Below are 18994 nucleotides of genomic sequence, written 5' to 3' on the forward strand. Positions count from 1 at the left end.
AAGTTCATCTCTACTTGATTCCCAAGTAGACTATTCTCTATCTGTAAAGCCTAGCACTTACTCCTACAGTACTTGCACCTTGATAAAGCACTCTTATTATAGATAGTACCCCACCAGCCTAAAACCCACTTCCCCCCCCGAGTCCTTTGAAAGTCTCTTTATCTACTACTTCTAGTATGTCGAGGGATCAGTTGCTAGTGTCCTCTCCAGCTCAACTGGTGAACCTGGGAATATTGAGGCAATGTTACAATTGCCTCATGTACACAGACAATCCTCTCCTTCTCCCACAAAACACAAATACATGCGAGAGATGCAACTATACGGCCAAACTGGAGGCTGAGCTCTCTCAACATAGGACTGGCAAGACCAGACAGGAGGAGAAGGTCACCACACACAATACATACCCAGTCACACATGGTACCATCACAACTTCAAATCATACACATACTCACACAAAGACATACTCGGAGGCTCTGATCAAAAATTTACCAAAACAGCAGAGGCCACCAAAGCAGACACCCAAACAACTACCACCTCACGACCCAACACATTCAACACATAGACCACACAGTCAGAGTGTCAAACAGTCAGAGCCCTTAAGGCCAAACAAAATGCCAGACACACTTGTCATTGGTGATTCCATAGTCAGACACACTGACGTCCTGCTCACCAGACTGAGTAAGGAGAAGGTCACAGTAAGCTGCCTGTCGGGCGCTAGAATCCGCCACATAACGCAAGCACTCAGGACTCTCAACAGCAGGTACAAGTACGACTCAGTCATTGTCCACGCTGGTGTCAACGACCTGAGACGTACCTCCTTGGACTACATGAATAGGACATCGAGGAGCTCTCTGATTATGTAGCCCAGTCAGGTATGACCCTGACCTTGAGCAGTATCCTACCTTCACCTAGAATGATGCCACAATACAGTGATAAGATGATCAGCTTTAATAATTGGCTTAAATTCTGGTGTCATTCAAAGGGGATCCAATGTCTGTCTGCCTGGGATGACATGCTGGACAAGCCACGCTGCTTCGCAAGGGACGGCTTGCACCTGTCACCCTGGGCTTCGGATATTGGCAAAGGCTCTTGCCACCCCATAGTGCCTTTTTAGGCAAGGCTCAAATTCTAAACCTACCACCCTAGAACACCAAAAGGAAAAAAACTAAAGGTAATGCTGCTCAATGCCAGAAGTCTCAATCTCAAGATGCACGCACTCGAGGCCCTTCTCAATATGGAGAACATCGATGTCTGTGCTGTGACAGAAACCTGGTTCAAGGCTCCTGAGAGCACCCCAGCACTAACAGGTTTCACCTCATATCATGCGTTCCGGCCCCAAAATCCGGACAACACCAAGAAAGGGGGGGGGGTGTCCATATTCATAAAGGACACCCACACCTCAAGGTTGGTGGCAACGCACGATGCATCGGAGACCATCCAGGTGCAATTAACCATAGGCAAGACTGCTCTGCAATTTGTAGCATGTTACAGGCCACCCTCTCAAGCTCAGGAACCTCACATGGCCTTCCTGAAAACATTGGAGGGGATAAATGTATCTCCAAACACCATCATACTAGGTGACTTCAACTACCCTAATATAGACTGGGAACACTACTCAAGCCCGAACACTCTAACCCAAAGATTCCTGGAGTTCATAAACTCAAATGCCATGGAACAACTAGTCACCATCCCCACAAGAGGAGAAAACATACTTGATCTCATCATCACGAACATGGGATCAAAATGTTCAACACCGAAGTATACCCCTCACTGGTGAGATCAGATCATAAACTAATCTCGCTGGAGGTCCTCATCCCGCCCCACCTGAAACAAAAAGACCACAGTGAAAAACTTCTCAAAAGCCGATTTCACACTTCTAAAACTAGTGTGGTCTCCTTTAAGGCCCCTGAGCCAGTGGTAAATATTACTCAAACCGCTGAATCACTTACAAATGCCTTCTACCAGCACCTACAGGACTGCATGGATCAGGCAATCCCAAACAAAACTAAGACTCTCTGTACCAAAGGCAAGCATACAGTCTGGTGGACCCCAGCCATAAACAAGCTCTACAACAAAGGAGGAAGCTACTACAAGATAGAGCAAAATCCTTGAAAGGTAAGACACCTTTGATCATTATAAGTAAAAAACTAAGAGCTCTCATAAAATCATCCAAGGCAAATTTTGAGAGAAAAATCGCCAAGGACTCTAAAGACAATCATAAGGCCTTCTTTAGCTATGTTAGAAACCTAGGAGGAAACTCCCAGATATGCTCAGAATTAGTTCAAAATGATGTGAAAATTATTGAACCTACACACATTGCTAACATACTGGCTGACAGGTTCAGTGCAAACATCTCCCCCTCCGCCCCAAAAGGAGAGATATCTATTCCAGAGGATTGTAGCCCCAAACATCTCCAATGCCCAGGTGAGAACTGCCCTCACTAAGGCAAAAACACAGCATCCATGGGACCGGATGGTGTCCCCGGCTGTGTGCTTCATGAACTCAACGAGGAATTAAACCCACAGTTAGGACAGCTGTTTAATCTTAGCCTCACCTCAGGATACGTACCCAAGGAGTGGCACACGGCGACTGTGGTCCCACTTCATAAGGGCGGTGCCTCCACAGACCCTGGAAATTACCGCCCCATTAGCTTGACAAGCCTTATCTGCAAAGCCATGGAGAGGATCATAATGGAACTCATAAATAAAGACATAGGAAACTTGCAGACTTTGGATCCAACCCAGTTTGGCTTTGTCAAAGGCAGATCCTGCCTCTTAAACTTGGTTGACTTTTTCGAGACAGTCACCAAGGCCATTGATGAGGGAAAGGCAGTCCATACAGCCTACCTCAACCTGGCAAAGGCCTTCAACACAATACCCCACTCAGGTATCATCGAAAATCTCATCAGCTTGAATGTAAACCCATACATCACAAGATGGGTTGCAAACTGGCTAAGTGACAGAACCCACAGGGTCAGAGTTGCTGGAGCCATGTCAGACTCAAAGCCTGTCACAAGTGGTGTCCCACAGGGATCAGTCCTGGGTCCACTCTTGTTCGGCATCTACTTTTCTGAAGTACAAGCAAACACAGGAGGGTTATGGCTGACAAAGTTTGCAGATGACTGCAAACTGGGCGCCATAGTCGAAAACACATCTGACACAGATATCCTCCAGAAGGGCCTCACAGAAACGGATAACTGGTGCCAGAGCCATGGCCTGAAGTTAAACGCCAAAAAATGCATAGTCATACCCTTTGGGAAAAACAAGGTTACCCCTAGCTACCATATAGGTGGCAATCCACTGAGCACAGAAAAAGTCATCAGGGATCTGGGGACCCGAGTTGACAGTAGCCTTTCGTTTGACACTCATGTTGCTAAAGTAGTTAGGAAAACCTTCTGTATCGCCCACCTGATCATGAAGGGATTCACATCTAGATCAAGGAGGTCATCGTCCCCCTGTACTCATCACTCATTAGACCTATGATTGAGTACAATGCCCCGTTCGGAATGTATCTGACCAGACACCTGCTGCAGCTTGAAAGGCCCCAAAAGTTCCTCACCAAAAGGATAAAGGGTCTCAAAATTATGTCTTATGCTGCCCGACTGAAAGAACTCCAGCTCTATTCAGTCTCATACCGCTCAGAGGTGACCTGTGCCTGACATATAAGGCCATGTCAAACCCAGATTTGATGAATATGCTTCACCTCAAAAAATCTAGATCCCTCAGAACCACAAGGGCGGAGACTTAAACCTTGACACGGTTATAAATAGAACGTGCTGGAGGGACAGATTCATCACCCAGAGACTCCCTATGCTGTGGAACAAAATCCCGGTACATGTGAGGCAGAGCACCTCGCTGGCCTTGTTCAAGAGGAATCTTGACCAATGGATGGGAGATCGCAGATATACCCCAGGGATTACTTCAGTGTCACTGCTTGACAGAGGCACAGAAAAATGATAGGCATAGTTTTTATTCAAACTAAAGGGGTGGCGAAAGCCACATAACTATGGGCTAGGCTTATAAATGCCCTTGGGCAGATAGCCTAGTATGAACCTATGAACCTATAAAATGGGAAGAGTTTCTTAAGTGATTTTATTCTGAAGAAGTCTAAAGATGAAAGCAGTGAATAAAGGTTCCTGGACGCTAACTCCTGTGAATTTCTTGCTGGTTGTCTGAATACGTGGTTTTCCTTGTTTTGGTTTTGTTACCACTGTCAGATTTTGTGGTGATTGTTTAGTTATATTTTATGCAAAGAGGGTTATGATTCTCAGTTTTCAGAATATCATCTAGAGAATATACCCTGCGCAGCATGTGAATGATAAAACTGCATTTTAATGACATGGGATGAGCAATCTCTGTTCTCGTATAAAGGCAATACATTGGTTAAGAAAAAGGGTATAGAGCAGTAGATCACTTCCACTTTGGTTGCTTCTTTATTGCTTTCCAGGACCCTGAATATTACTTTTTCCTTCTTTTCTCAGTGAGCACCATTACATATGGTTTACATTAGTTGGGTTGATTCTCTATAACCTGCAAAACCCAAATCAGTGGATGAAGAATATCTGCATTTAAACTGCATGACCCCTTAATAGCAATAGAGAATTATAAATGCATATAGTGCTTGACTTTGATGGGAATTTTAATCAGTGACAGTTAGTTGTAATCGACTTCTGAAGCTACTCGTGAAAACTATTCCCTTTTCATTTGAGCTTTCCTTGGCATCCATTAAATACACTTTATTTAATTTATTTTGTGTTGGTCTACTATGTTGCCTATTTGGAATACATGGTGGGAGGTAAGATATCATCATCATCAGTCCCCTTTTCCCCATTTTTACATGTAGTTGTGAGGTGTCATGTTCAATGTCAACACTGCTCTCTTTTTCTTAGCCACTTTACCTTCTTCAGCAGTCAGGGCCACATGTCTCAAGTCTTCTCTCCTGCAATCCATCCATCTTTTTGCTGATTGTCGGCATCTCCTTTTGTCTTCTGTCTTCTTGTGCATGTGACCAACCCACCATAATCTCATTTTTCTTGACCTGCTTTCTAAATGGGGATACTTTGCCTTCTGCTCTAATAGCCTCATTTCTTTTTCTGTCCCACAGTGTGCATCCTACCATGAATTTCATTTCTATCACGTCAAGTTTCCTCAACTGTTCTACCTTCACTGCCCAATTTTCGGTGCTATACAGAAGTACTGTTCACACAACTGTTTTGTATAGCTTACTTTTTGACTTCTTTGCCATTCTTCAGACAGTTATCCACAATTTGTTGCACTGATTTTTTTCTATGAATGGGTATAAACAAACAGGATTATTTAGGGTAGGACATTTTTCAGATTTTGTTGGATATTTTTATGAGTTCTTTTCACTTGGTCGTACGACATGGTTATGGATTTTGTGTTTGCATTTTTTGTTGCAGCTTTGTGATTAGTTATTTTTAAATATTTTTTTATTATAGTTTTTAAGGACTTTTTTATCTTTCTAGTTTTTGTGGGGGGATTTCACATCTTGAGTGAAGAGTTTAGGTCTAGTTCTTTTTTATTGAGTGTTTTGATTTTAGAGAATTTTTTCCTCTTTTATGTACAGCTTAGATTCATTGGCTTAGGTGATAAATTGGTAACTGTGATTATAAAGGAAAGTTGTGAGTCTGAATGTTTGAAGATGTATGTGTTTGTACTTTGGCATTGTTTTGGTGCTTGGGACTGCATAGATGCACCCAGTAGGTTGGCTGGAGCACAGGGTGGCTTTGGATTTGGTGATGGTCCTTGTCTTATTTGTGGGGCATGCTGACAGAATGGTTCTTCTGTGCTGAAGGGTAATGAACAATAACAATGTAGGCAATTTGTTATTTCTCTCTTTCTTTTTTTTATTTATTTCATCCAGTACAGCTAGATCCAGAGACAATGCTTTAAAATTTTGTTATCCTTGCAGTGTCTGGCAGTTAACACAGAATATTAAGGCTCAGGACAGGTAATATGCTGCTTCCTGGAACCAAGAGTACTGGGTTTGATTCACTCTACCATTGTTTGCCTGCTATGCGACTCTTAGCAAGTCACTTAGACAGTGAGTGCTCTGGGTTGTTACTGAAAAGAGACGTGTGTGCCTAGTGGGCTTACCTGCTTAACAAATGTATAAAATATAAAGTAAATAAAACTTGCAGCATTGAATATATGGTTTGGGGATAAGGAAGAAATAGAAATGTTTTTATGTAAATACATTTTTTGTGTACCTTAGTGGTGTAGACATTGGCTCTAGGTGATATGTTCAGATTGACTAATGTTGATGTGACATCCCATGCCCCTGTAAAAATGGGAAAAAGTGGATTGATGATCATGATAGCAATGACATTTTTGTGTAATGTGTTTTGGATTTTTGCAGTTGTGTAATGGTTTGTTTATCCAAATCTCTTTATTAAAATTATCGTTTCCAATTCAATTTTGGATGAGCACCTCTTTCCTTATGGGGTTACCATTAATTCATCTTATGTTTTTTGAGCACAGTTATGGATTTATCTCTCTGTTCCCCAGAGCCAGGTATACAGAGTAATATGTTTCAAATCTAAGTTCAGCATAATAGAACAATTTCATCAGAAATCACAAATCGATAAAGAAGGAAATGAGGAATAACTTGCCTCCTGAAAATTGTATTTGTATCTTTCTGAAAAAAGAGTTGACTGTAGTTGTTCTTATTCAGCAGTAAAAGTAGTTTGTAAATTTACAATCATGCAAACTGTACCGTACAAACTGTCTGAAGTATGCAATCTAAAGCTTGTTTGATATGCTGACTTTTCATGTATACACATGAAACTTTCTCTTGAGTACTTTAGGCTGAAGTACCTTCCACAGTATCACTGGGTTGTTTGCTGAATACCAGAGTCTGGTAAGCCTGCATGAAATTCTTCCAGTGTTTTGTAGTGCAGTACACAGAAATACATTATTTCATAGGTTCATAGGCAGGTACTAGGCTATTGGCCCTAGGGCCTATATAAGCCTAGCCAAAAAGGTACCCTGGCTTTCGCCACCCAAGAAATGTATTTACCAGTGCCCCTGTTGAGCCGAGCCACAGAAGTGATCCCCGGGGTGAATTTCTTATTTCCCATCCAATCATCAAGATTTTTCTTGAAGAGTGCTAATGAGGAGCTTTGTTTGATATAGATAGGTAGTTTGTTCCAGAGTATGGGAAGTCTCTGGGACAGGAATCTTTCCCTCCAGCATGTTCTGTTATTGTGGTGACAAGGTTTAAGTCCCTAGTGTGTGTAGCTCTGAGGGCTTGGGATTTCTTTAAGTGGAGCATCTCCAACAGCTCTGGGTTTGACATAGCTTTGTATGTTAGGCAGAGATTGCCTCTGAGTAGGCGATATGGAATGGAATAAAGCTGGAGTTTTTTTAAATGGTCTGCGTAGGGCATCTGTTTGAGGTCAGTAATCCTCTTTGTGAGGTATTTCTGTGGCCTTTCCAGTTGTTGCAGATGTCTTGTGAGGTACATACCAAAAAGGGTGTTGTACTCTATAATGGGTCTAATGAGTGACGAATAGAGGGGGACAATGACCTCTTTTTTCCTGGATGAGAAACCTTTTTTGATGAGGTGTGCCACGTAGAAGGATTTCCTGACTGCTGTGGTGATGTGATTATCAAAGGAGAGACTACTGTCTACCTGTGTCCCAAGGTCTGTTATCACACTTTTGGTGTTAAGTAGACTACCGCCTATGTGGTAATTCATGGGTAGAGAGGTTTTACCAAAAGGGATGACAATGCACTTTTTGCCATTGAGCTTGAGGCCATGGCTTTGACACCAGGCATCTGTGTCAGTGAGGCCCTTTTGTAGAATGTCCACATTGTTAGGAGTTTCGATTATGGCTCCTAGTTTGCAGTCATCTGCGAACTTCATTAGCGAAAGACCTTCTGTGTTAGCCTGTACTTCAGAGAAGTACATACCAAACAGGACTAAACCCTGTGGTACTCCAATTGTCACTGGTCAGTTTTGGAATCTGCTACTTTCACAGTGTGGGTTCTGTCAGTGAGCCAGTAGGCAACCCATCTTGTGACATAGGGATTTATGCCTAGTTTAGTGAGTTTATCTATAACTCCAGAGTACGGGATGGTTTTGAAAGCCTTGGCGAGATTTAGGTAGGCTGTGTGAACCACCTTACCCTCATCTATGGCTTTGGTGACTGCTTCAAAGAAGTCTATCATGTTTAGGAGACATGATCTGCCTTTTACAAACCCTAGCTAGGTGGGGCCAGAGTTTGGAGCTTACCAATGTCTTTGTTTATAAGTTCCATGATGAAACATTCTATGGCCTTGCAGACCAGGCTCATCAGGCTAATTGAGCGGTAGTTCCTGAGATCCGTGGTGGGTCCCTCTTTGTGAAGTGGAATAACTGTCACTGTGCGCCATTCAGTGGGCACAAAGACTGAGGTGAGCCTATGATTGAACATGGTACTTAGGTGGGGTGCCAGTTCGTTCTGTAGTTTGTATAGAACGCAGCTTGGGATGTTGTCAGGTCCCATGGATGCTGTGTTCTTGGCTTTGGAGAGTGTGGTTTTTACCTGTGCAGCCCTGATTACAGGAACTTTGCATTCTTCTGGTATAGAGATGGGCCCTTTAGGGGGTAAAGTTAGCACTGAACCTATCTGCCAGGATGTTGGCAATATCAGTTGGTTCTGTATATTTAGTGCCATCGTGCTGTAACTCAGAGCAGATCTGAGTGTTGCCATTGAGATTCTTGACATAGCTGTTGAATGCTTTGTGGTTGTCTTTAGAAACAGTGGCAATTTTGTTTTCGTAACTAGCTTTGGAGGATTTTATGAGGGATCTCAGCTTCTTACTCAGGCTGACCAGGGAGATCCTCCAATCATGGGATTTTATTCTTTTTTGCAGCAGTTTCTTTCTTCTGTTGTAGAGTTTGTGTATGGCAGGGGACCACCAGATTGGCTTCCTTTTTTTGGAGGATAACATCTTGGTTCTGTTAGGGATAGCACGATCCATGCACTTGTGTAGGATTCAGCATTCGTACCTCTATTGTCCATCTGCATGGGTGTCGTGAAGTTTGCCACTTCTGTCTTAAGAAGCGTGAAGTTGGCTTTGGAGACAGTTTTTATGGTGGTTTCCCTAATGGCGGGTGGGAGTGGGATGTGGATGTCTAGGGTGATTAGCTTGCGGTCGGATCTGACCAATGAGAAATTGACCTCCGGTCGCTCATGTTGGTAATGATCAGGTCTAGGATATTGCTGCCCCTGTTGGGGGTGTGGATAAGTTGATCCTAGGCGTTGGAATTTATGAATTCCAGAAAATGTTGAGCAAAATAGTTGGTACATGAGTAGTTTTCCCAGTTAATGGTGGGGTAGTTGAAATTGCCCATTATTAGGGTGTTAGGTTGTACCCTAATATTTTCCAATGTATCAAGAAATGAGGAGTGGGAATCCTGGGGCATGGTGGGGGATCTGTAGCAAGCTACAATTTGGATTATGGTCTTGCCCAGAGTTAGTTGCACTTGGATAATCTCGAATGCATTATGCTGAGCAACTAGCCTGGAGGTGTGGATATCCTTAATAAATATGGGCATGCCTCCACCATTTGTGTTTCGGTCCAGGTTAGGTGGCCAAAAGGTGTGGTATGAATTATAGCCTGGTAATGCAGGGGTGCTCTCTGGAGCCTTAACCAGGTCTCAGTCACTGCACAGATGTCGATGTTCTCCAGTTTAAGGAGTGCCTCAAGTGAGTGCATTTTGAGGTTTAGACTTCTAGCGTTGAGTAGCATTACCCTCAGATTTTGCTTGCTTGTACCTGTTACGATGTAGAATTTGTCATTTGAGCCTTGCCTAAAAAGGCACTATAGGGGTGGCAAGAGCCTTAGCCAGTATCCAGAATCCCAAGGGTGACAGGTGCAGGCCATCTCTGGCAATGCGTCGTGGTCTGTCGATCATGTCATCCCAGGCAGACAGATACTAGATCCCTTTAGAATGACACCAGAAGCTTAGCCAATTGTTGAAATCAATTATTTTGTCCTTGTAATGTGGTATCATTCTGGGTGATGGCAAGATGATACTCAGGGCTAGGGTCATACCTGCCTAGGCTACAAGATCAGAGTGCTCCTCCATGTCTCTTTTCATGTAGTTCAAAGAGGTACATCTCAGGTCATTCACACCACCATGGACAATGACAGAGTCATATTTGTACTTGTTGTGGAGTGACCTGAGTGAGTGCGTTATGTGGCATATCCTGGCACCTGACAGGTAGCTGACAGTAATTTTCTCCTTGTTTAGCCTGGTGAGTGGAACATCAGTGTGCCTGACTATAGAGTCACCTATGACTAGAGTGTTGGGTACGTTGTTATGCCTTATGGGCTGTGGTTGAGTGGCACACTGAGTTTGCGGGCTATGTGTCAATTGGGTTGTGTTGAGGGTGGAGGTTGCTTGTGTTTGTGCTTTGGAAGTCTCTGTTGCTTGGGCAGATGTTTATTGAGAGCCTTCGAGAATGTAGGTGCATGTTTTGGTGGTGTAGGTTTTGAGGGACACTGTGATGAGTGTGGTGTGGTGCAAGTATTTACCCTCTCCTCTTGACTGTCTAGTCAAGTCGTGGGTGAAGACAGCTTTGCTTCCAGTTTGGCTGTATAAGTGCATCTCTCGCAGGTTGTAGTGTTGGGTGGTAGGAGGAGAGGGTTGTCTGTGTACATGAGGCAATTGCTGCATTGCCTCAAGACGCCAAGATTCATCAGGTAGACAGGAGAAAACACCGGGAGCTGACCCATAGACTTGCCTGGATAGGTGGTTATTTATTAAGTACTAAAAACTGTTTTCCTCTAGACAAGTGAGTAAAGTTGAGTGCTGTAGTAATTTGTAGCTTATTTGGTGATTACAACGAGTTCTGAACAAGTGCTGAGCTCAAAGAAACAGATTTCAGTGCTAAAACTAAAAATAAATTGGCTAGTTCTAAGGGAAAATTTGAAGAGCAGACTTTATGGCGCTGAGAATATTTTAACCCTAGCTAAATGGCGATGCATAAAGTGTATTTTTTTTTAATATAGCAGTAGCAAATGAGCAAATCGATTTAAAGAAATTAACCAATAAAATTAACCAAAAAAAAATTTTATTTTATTTTCACACACACACACACACACTCACACAAATAAAAACCTTTTTAAATTATTACATTTTGGTGGGATTTACCCTGTGATAGTTTGTGGAGGTTCCCTATTACATTATCGAAGATGCATTCTTTCGAATGCATCTTGATCGAACTTGAAAGCACAAAACGGCAAAATACCAAAATGGCATATAAGCAAATTCTTTCCCTGGGAAAGAAATCACTTGGCCGTCTTCGTTATTTTGCCATTTTCATCACTGATCTTGGAGTTGGTATATTTAAGTAGGGGGTGTGGGGGACGAAGCCCCCCCCCCACTTTATGTAATGTTTTAATTTTTTTTTTTCTTATTTGGAGCAGCGATTTTTTTCCCTCTAAGTGTTTGAGATTGTAAGCTTTCGCTTACATGGGGTCGATTTAATATAGACCCTTTGTGGAACTCCAGTTTCCTTCCAGATTACAAAGACATGCCTCAGATTAATTGGTGATCCTGCAAATTATCCATAAGTTCTTGTGAGTGTATATGTCCTGGGATGGCCTGGTGCCTTCTCCAAAAATAGTTTATCTGCTTTATGCTTGTTACCTACCAGGATAGGGTCCAGTTCTACTGTGACTTTTAGTGAGGTGAAGTGTGTTTTGAAAAAGGATGAATGAATGAAGTTTATATTCTGCATCACTGACTGAAAAAAGGCCCTGTTACTATTCAGTTCATTAAAGAATTGACACTTTTGGTTGAGATAATTTACTGTTGCAGGAAAAAGACAAGTTTGAATGCTGAAGTGTTGAATACAGCATATCTAGTATAGTATTAAGGCGCATCTATGTATCGTTTACTAGAAAAGCAGACCTTTCTAGCTGAATGCTTGTTTTACCCTCTAATTCTGCACTCCCCTAGTCCTTGACTGTTTTTTTTCTATATGGCTTATATCTTCTGTTTCTAACCCTTGCAGTGGCATAGAGGATGAATCCATGACTGCATCCCAGGTAAGCAGGATTTGATTATCAGCTGAAATGCTTGCTGGTGTAGACAAGGGATGACAGTGTACACTTCATATGAGGGGAAGGTTTTGGCTGCAACTGGTTCAGTTCTGGTCCCAGGCAGAGTGGAGATTTTGTTTTTAGCATTGAGCCCCTGCAGAGAAAATATGGAATGTGGCTGCCCAAGCAAGTGAGGGTTGTTGTTGGCACTGTATGCTGCGGAGTGGCAACACATAGGGTAGAGGAGTATAGGAAATCCCCAATGTGATGCAAGTGCTTATGTCACCATCAGGAAGTGGGGCCATAACAAAACATCCCCACTTCCCAAGATGCTGACAAAGACATAAGTAGCTCAAATAGCTGGCTGTATGACAGCTCCCCATTGAATGACATATATATCCCCATACTGTACTTGGTACATCCCTATTACAGGGGAATTAATGGACTAAGCCTGATCAGGGGGGGTGCCTTAATGGTCATCAGACACAGGGCAAAAATGACCAAATAAAAAAAATATATTCTGCTGCTCAGTCGAGTTGGGGGAGGGACATAGAGGTAGCAAGCAATCTGAACATGATTATCTGTCTTTCTGTCTATCTGTCTGTCTGTCTATATATCAACTCATTAGTTATGGAAGAAATGCCAGACCGTGTGACTAGAGTAACTGGATTTAGATGGTGTACTGTTTCAGACATTTTCTTCTACCCTTAGCATTGTGAATAGGGGAATTCTGTGCTGTAAGTACTAGTTAGAAGTAGACAACAGCCATCACTGCATATTCTGCCTGTGTTATAGGAATATTCTGTCTGCTATCTCCAACTCAGAGTCTGATGTTAACATGTGCCTTAGGAACTTGACTAGCATACTAGAATACGTACAGTTTGCTGAGCTGTGGATAAAGTGAACCTATACATTTTATACATCATATTTTTTTCTTTCAATTTTTAAGGGTCCCAAAGGAGAGTGGCTTGGTGCCATAACACAACCTTTGCCAAAATGCTACCTAATCATTCGTACAGCAACAGAATATGAGGGTATGTATATAATGCAGCCTGAAAAATTGTGTTTGTGTGTGTGTGTGTGTGTGTGTGTGTGTGTGTGTGTGTGTGTGTGTGTGTGTGTGTCTGTGTCTGTGTCTGCATGTGACCCTGATCAATTAGTGATTGTGTGATGTTTTACATTACCTTATTTTATTTGTTTACCAGAGGACCAGAACAGGTTTTTCTGCCTTTGAAGGTCCTGATACAAATGGTGGAAGGCTTCCATCCTAGTACTGCATGGCCAACATTCTAGTACTGCATGACCTCCATCCTAGTACTGTATGACTTCCATCCTAGTACTACATGGCTTCCATACTAGTATTGCATGTCTTCAATACAAGTATTGCATGACTTCCATCCTAGTACTACATGGCTTCCATACTAGTATTTCATGGCTTCCGTACTAGTACTGCATGACTTCCATCCTAGTACTACATGGCTTCCATACTAGTATTGCATGACTTCCATCCTAGTACTGCATGACTTCCATCCTAGTACTGCATGGCTTCCATCCTGGTGCTCCATGGCTTATCACTATATACAGTTTTTCTTACTGTCCGAAGAAAAACACTGATGCATAATTTCAGTCTGAAGAAATATTAGTACACAGTGACACAGTGACTTGCAATGCCTTTTTTGTGTGCATGGGTTTCTTCCGGGTGCTCCAATTTCCTCCCACAATCCAAAGACATGCAGTAGGTGGATTGGACACTCTAAACTGGCCATTAGGTATAAGTGAGCATGTCAGTGTGTAATGTAGAAGAACTATCATGGCAAGGCTAATGTAAACCTTGTCTAAAAATATGACATTTGCAAATACAGAAAGTTTGTGAAGGCAGAAACAATGGCGAGTACTGATAAAGAAAAGAGAGGAAGAAAATATCAGAAAGAGCATAGAAGTATGAGGAATAAAGACATTTTCCCCTGACAAGAAAAAGCAATACTTTTAGCTAGTCCTGCAAAAAGACTACTTTTGTTATGATGAGTTGCAAAAACAGAGGGTATAATACAGTCTGAAAAGTACTTTAACAATAACCGCTGTCCCTACTGCTGCAAACATTTAAAATTAAACAAGCACCTTTCTTTGCACAAATGTCTGAGACACCAAGAATAAATACAGAGGTAAAAGACATGGCTGCTTCAGAATGCATTTTTAACAATGCAGATGCAAAGGATTTAACCACTGTTGAATGATATACCAACAATCCAATAACGTCAACTCCTGCTTCTGATTATAAGCTTTTTGCCAGGTAGCCCGCTAATAGGTTCCCTGTCACAGCATTGTCGACTACAGCAACAGAATTATATACTGTCAAAAAGAAAGACCTGCAGTATTTTCAAAACAACAAATTTTAAAACACACAGTTACAAAACCAATACTTTTTTATTTGTGTGGGGGTTTATTACTCTCAGTTTGTGGGCTTTGCCCCTCACACTCCTGCTAAGTTTATATATTGAGATATTGCAGACTTAAACTTGGTATATATTCCACAACATTTGCTATTAGTATTTCATCATTCCAAGTAATTGTGGTTGTGGATCTTGGAGATGTAACAGTCACTCATTTAATACCATTCAGTAGATTGACAAGCAATAGTAGGGGCCTGTGTGGACAAACCATATGTGAACAGAAAAGAAAACACAGGAGGAGCACTTTTCCTTCTTTACTTTGAAGAAAAAGAGAAGTTTTATATGTCACATTGTTACCAGAAGTTATAGATTTAGACCATGAGGATGTGTTGTTCCAGTCCAGCTGTTCCCCCAAGGGCCATTAACACTCTCTGAAACTCTAAACTACACAAAAGAGTTTTTCATTTGGTCCTCTACTGATCTCTCTTCTCCCAGGAAATGTTCACAGATGTCAAGTTCACTAGTCTCGATAGAGAGCCTCTTCTGTGTTTGGTGTCATCAGTGAATTTGTGAAGGCAAATATTCTGCACCCAGAGAAGCAGGATATAACACCAAGGTTACAGGTTACAGGATGTAACAACAAGGTTACACAGGCTATGTAGAACACCTGTGTGCCATTTCTCTGTCTGGCCCTTCACAGTCCAAAGAAAATCTGTCTCTTTCGGTATTCCGCTCTTGCACAGAGAACTGAGGTTGTTATACTGCCACAAAAATAAGACTTACACATCCAGTACCCTAGCTTTTAAAGCTTTCAACTAGTTAACTTATATAGTTTTCTTCCAGAACATAGTTCTGAGCCAGGTCTAAGAAACTTTAGGAAAGATGCCTGACAGTGAAAGGCCCTGAAGATGGCATTTCTAGACCATCCATGCCTAGCTGAGAAATGATATTTATTTACAAGATGTCTGATTTGTTACATAGATAGATAAAGTAAGTACAGACTCGAAGTTTTATTAATACTTTTATATCACTGCCAGTAATAATACTAGGATTTTCCCAGATTCCCAAACAAAACCATTAAGCATCATAATTGACAACAGACTAATACACATTTCTAACACAATCAAAAAGGTTCACAAAAAAATGGGAACAATGTATAGAAAGAAAAAAATCTTAACAGACACTGCAAGAATAGCCATAGCTAAAACCCACCTACTCTCCTCACTCTTATATGCATCCCCCATACTTATCAACCTCAAAAGTCAGAACTAAGTAAATAACAATCCTGTTATAATAAGATTGCCAAATTTGCAACAGATTTCACACATTCAACCCATCACTGTCAATGCCTAAAAAATCTTTCTTGGTTGGAACTACCTCATGTTATGAACTATAACCAATTAATAATGGCTCACAAAATAATGCACAATCCTGACAACGCACCTTCACTAAAAAATCTTCTACAACTCTACTCTAACATTCTTACTCTTTGATCATCTAACAAAGACTTACTCCAGGTAACTAAAGTATCCAGTACAGCAGGCAACTCTCTTTACTGTAACTTTGTTGCTAAAAATTGGAATAACCTTCCACATAGTATTAGATCCATAATCAATCTTAATAATTTCAAAATATCTCTCAAAAGGCACTTATTTGAATCCTGGCTTTGCACATGTAACACTCCAGGATAATTGTTAACTTAGCATTACTTATACAACACTACTTCTCTATAAGTAGTTACATTCCTAGCTGCAACTCTCACCACGGAAGTAATACTAACTATGCACTACTTTGCCTAAGTGATTCGCCCTACTTAATTTCCTAACTAATGCTATGTTCCTCCACATATATAAATTCAACCATATATTTGTCTGTATTCCAGTGTTTAAAGTCTTGTTCTATTTGATACTATGTATATATATTTGTTTTTACATTTTTATCCTGTAAATGTGTTAGCACTCATTTTTTGTCAGTTTTGTTTATAATTTCTATTACTTGTGATAATTTGTATATAAGCTTAGACTGGAGCTTTTCTCGCCGGGCTTCCGCTATAAATGGGTACTGTCCCAGTCGGACCATCCCGGTAAACAAATGTAAAATAAGTAAATAATACATTTCATCCACGTGACAGCAGACTGTTTCCTCCTCCTTCCTTTTCCACTTCATGCGAATACCATAGTGGAGTCTCAGGAAAATTGGAACAGGCTTTGACACTGTCACCTTTCTCAGCTGGTAAGAAAAGAATTATTTGGTGGACGAGCCTTTGCAACTTATCCGAAGGGATGAGGATGACTGTCATTCCTTACCTTGTAATGCAGTAGCTAACAAGAGAAACAGGATCCTTTTAGAAAATTATGTAAATGTGGAGATTGTCAGAAATGGACCTGTTTGCTACACATTTCAGTAATCAGCTGCATTTTTTTTTATTCCTGTTTCTTTGAATGTCTGAAAAACAGATGACTTTTCTTGGGCCCATACTTTATTTAATGCCTTTCCTTCCTTCCCTCAGATCCACAAAGTATTTCTCAGGTGAAATAGGACAAAACAACCATTTGTTCCCTCATGGCTAAGATAGTCATAGTTATTTCTGTTGTCAGAGCTGCCTCTTTGCCTTCATGATCTTTGCCTCTCGAAAAGTATTTACAGTTAGTACCATGCAGTGCCAGAACCTAACACTATGAATACAGTACATCATTTTTTAGTCATATATATTTTTGTAAGACAGCTAGTATAGATTAGTTTATTTATTTATTTGTTATTATATTTAACTGAATTCCCAACTCACATCTTTAGTTTCCTACTTTTAATAATATCAGTTTCTAATATAATCCATTATATTGAATGTAATGATACAGTGTTTAGACATCCTGTGCTCTCAATAACTCATGGGTATAGCTGAAATGGGTCCTTTCTGAGCTATCCAGTATTTCGGTTAAAAAATGTCAGTGAAATAAGATATGCACTTTATTATCCAATTTATATTTTGTTGACCGGGTTAGTCCCACTACACTGGTAGCCTCTTTTCAGAGGAGGCCTGAAGTGATATTTGTACTACTAGGGGAAATTTGGTCAGGGTAACAGGGAACTTCCCCTACTCTTTTTGATAGGTGATGTTTAATCTTTTGCATCCACCTGAGCTACCACCAACTCAGGTAAATGGGACTTCGGTTTATTGTCTCATCCAAAAGGCAACACACTCGGGAGTGCAGCACTCCCCTTATGCTGCACTGAAGTGTCAGCAATTGATCTACCTAATGTGGGAAAAGAACCCACAGCCTTCTGCACTAAAGGTGAGTGTGCTCCCTGTTTTTCCACTGACAATACTTAACCAGCAACAGGGCAGATTATTGTACCCTAGCCCCTAGACAGTGACTTTCTCAGCTTGGAGGGGGACGTTGCAGTTAATTAGTGAAAAGGCAGAAAAGAAAAGTGTGTGTCATGACTAGAAATGAGAATGGGGCATTTATGATTAAAAATTTGGGAGGCAAATATCAGGCAGACCTGAGGAACTCTTATCTAGAGATTCCATATTTGCAGGATTTGGTTGATCATAGATTTGTCTAAATGACTAAGTAAAAAAACAAATAAATAAATATATGTATATAAATATATATATATATATATATATATATATATATATATATATATAGAAAAGGCAACACAAACCACCCAATGGACAAACGGACCACTGTAAAAAACAGAAACGAGTATCCCAGTAATAAATAGAAACACAGTGGAACGAAGCACATTATCCTCACTCATAAACAAACGATTGTACGATGTAAAAACGAACAAGCAACTTTTAATAAGGTTAGTGCTTTCACCACTACTCAAGTGGCTTCTTCAGACCATACAAACAAATAATAAAATGCATTTCATATATACTCACAACTTTTCAACGTCTCCACAGGTGCTTGCAATCATCACTAACAACTACAAAGTCAAACCTTTTCATACAATGTAGTGACGTAGCTACATGACTACGATAAAATTTAAAGCAACATATCACTCTTTGAAATAGCATTTAAATATAAATCAGCTATTATCTAATATCATATATAATATGACTCTAAACACATTTTTAAAAATAAAACATGCGTATATCTCGGAGCAACAGGTCTAATAACCATACTGTTGCTCACTCAACTAATATACTTATTCAGCATATAAAACCAAAACATTGCATTGCATACTTATTTCTTGTTTCATATACAGTGAAGTATGCACACTGATGTAATATCATAACTCATAGAGTGCAACATTAATGGCTCCTAAGTATATATAGAACTGTAGTGCCCCAGTGTCATCATATATGATGCATACCAGTCGATAGCTTACACCTCATTACTCTCATGCTCACACATCAACCACCATGCCCGCAGTCACTAAGATCAAATTGCGAGACAAATCCAATATATTTAAATTAACTATACATGGATCCTTTCAATAAGGCAGTGTGCCCCCAAAATTGAGAGACCGCTCATACAAATGTGAGCATAACATCACCAAAAAATATATATCATCTAAAAATAAAGACACCTAAAT

At 40.7% G+C, this 18994-nt stretch overlaps 1 protein-coding gene across 1 annotated transcript in view; it reads left to right on the top strand.

Annotated features, from left to right (window-relative positions):
- LOC122814267 (oxysterol-binding protein-related protein 8-like) overlaps nucleotides 1–18994 on the top strand; it is a 716151-nt gene that overhangs the window by 169932 nt on the left and 527225 nt on the right. The window contains exon 4 of the mRNA XM_044086861.1: nucleotides 13009–13093. Within this exon, the coding sequence (XP_043942796.1) occupies nucleotides 13009–13093 (85 nt within the window). The remainder of the gene's footprint in view (nucleotides 1–13008; nucleotides 13094–18994) is intronic.

This window comes from Protopterus annectens, chromosome 10.part0 (genome assembly GCF_019279795.1).
Source record: "Protopterus annectens isolate FY-2018-M chromosome 10.part0, PAN1.0, whole genome shotgun sequence".
NCBI lineage: Eukaryota > Metazoa > Chordata > Ceratodontiformes > Protopteridae > Protopterus > Protopterus annectens.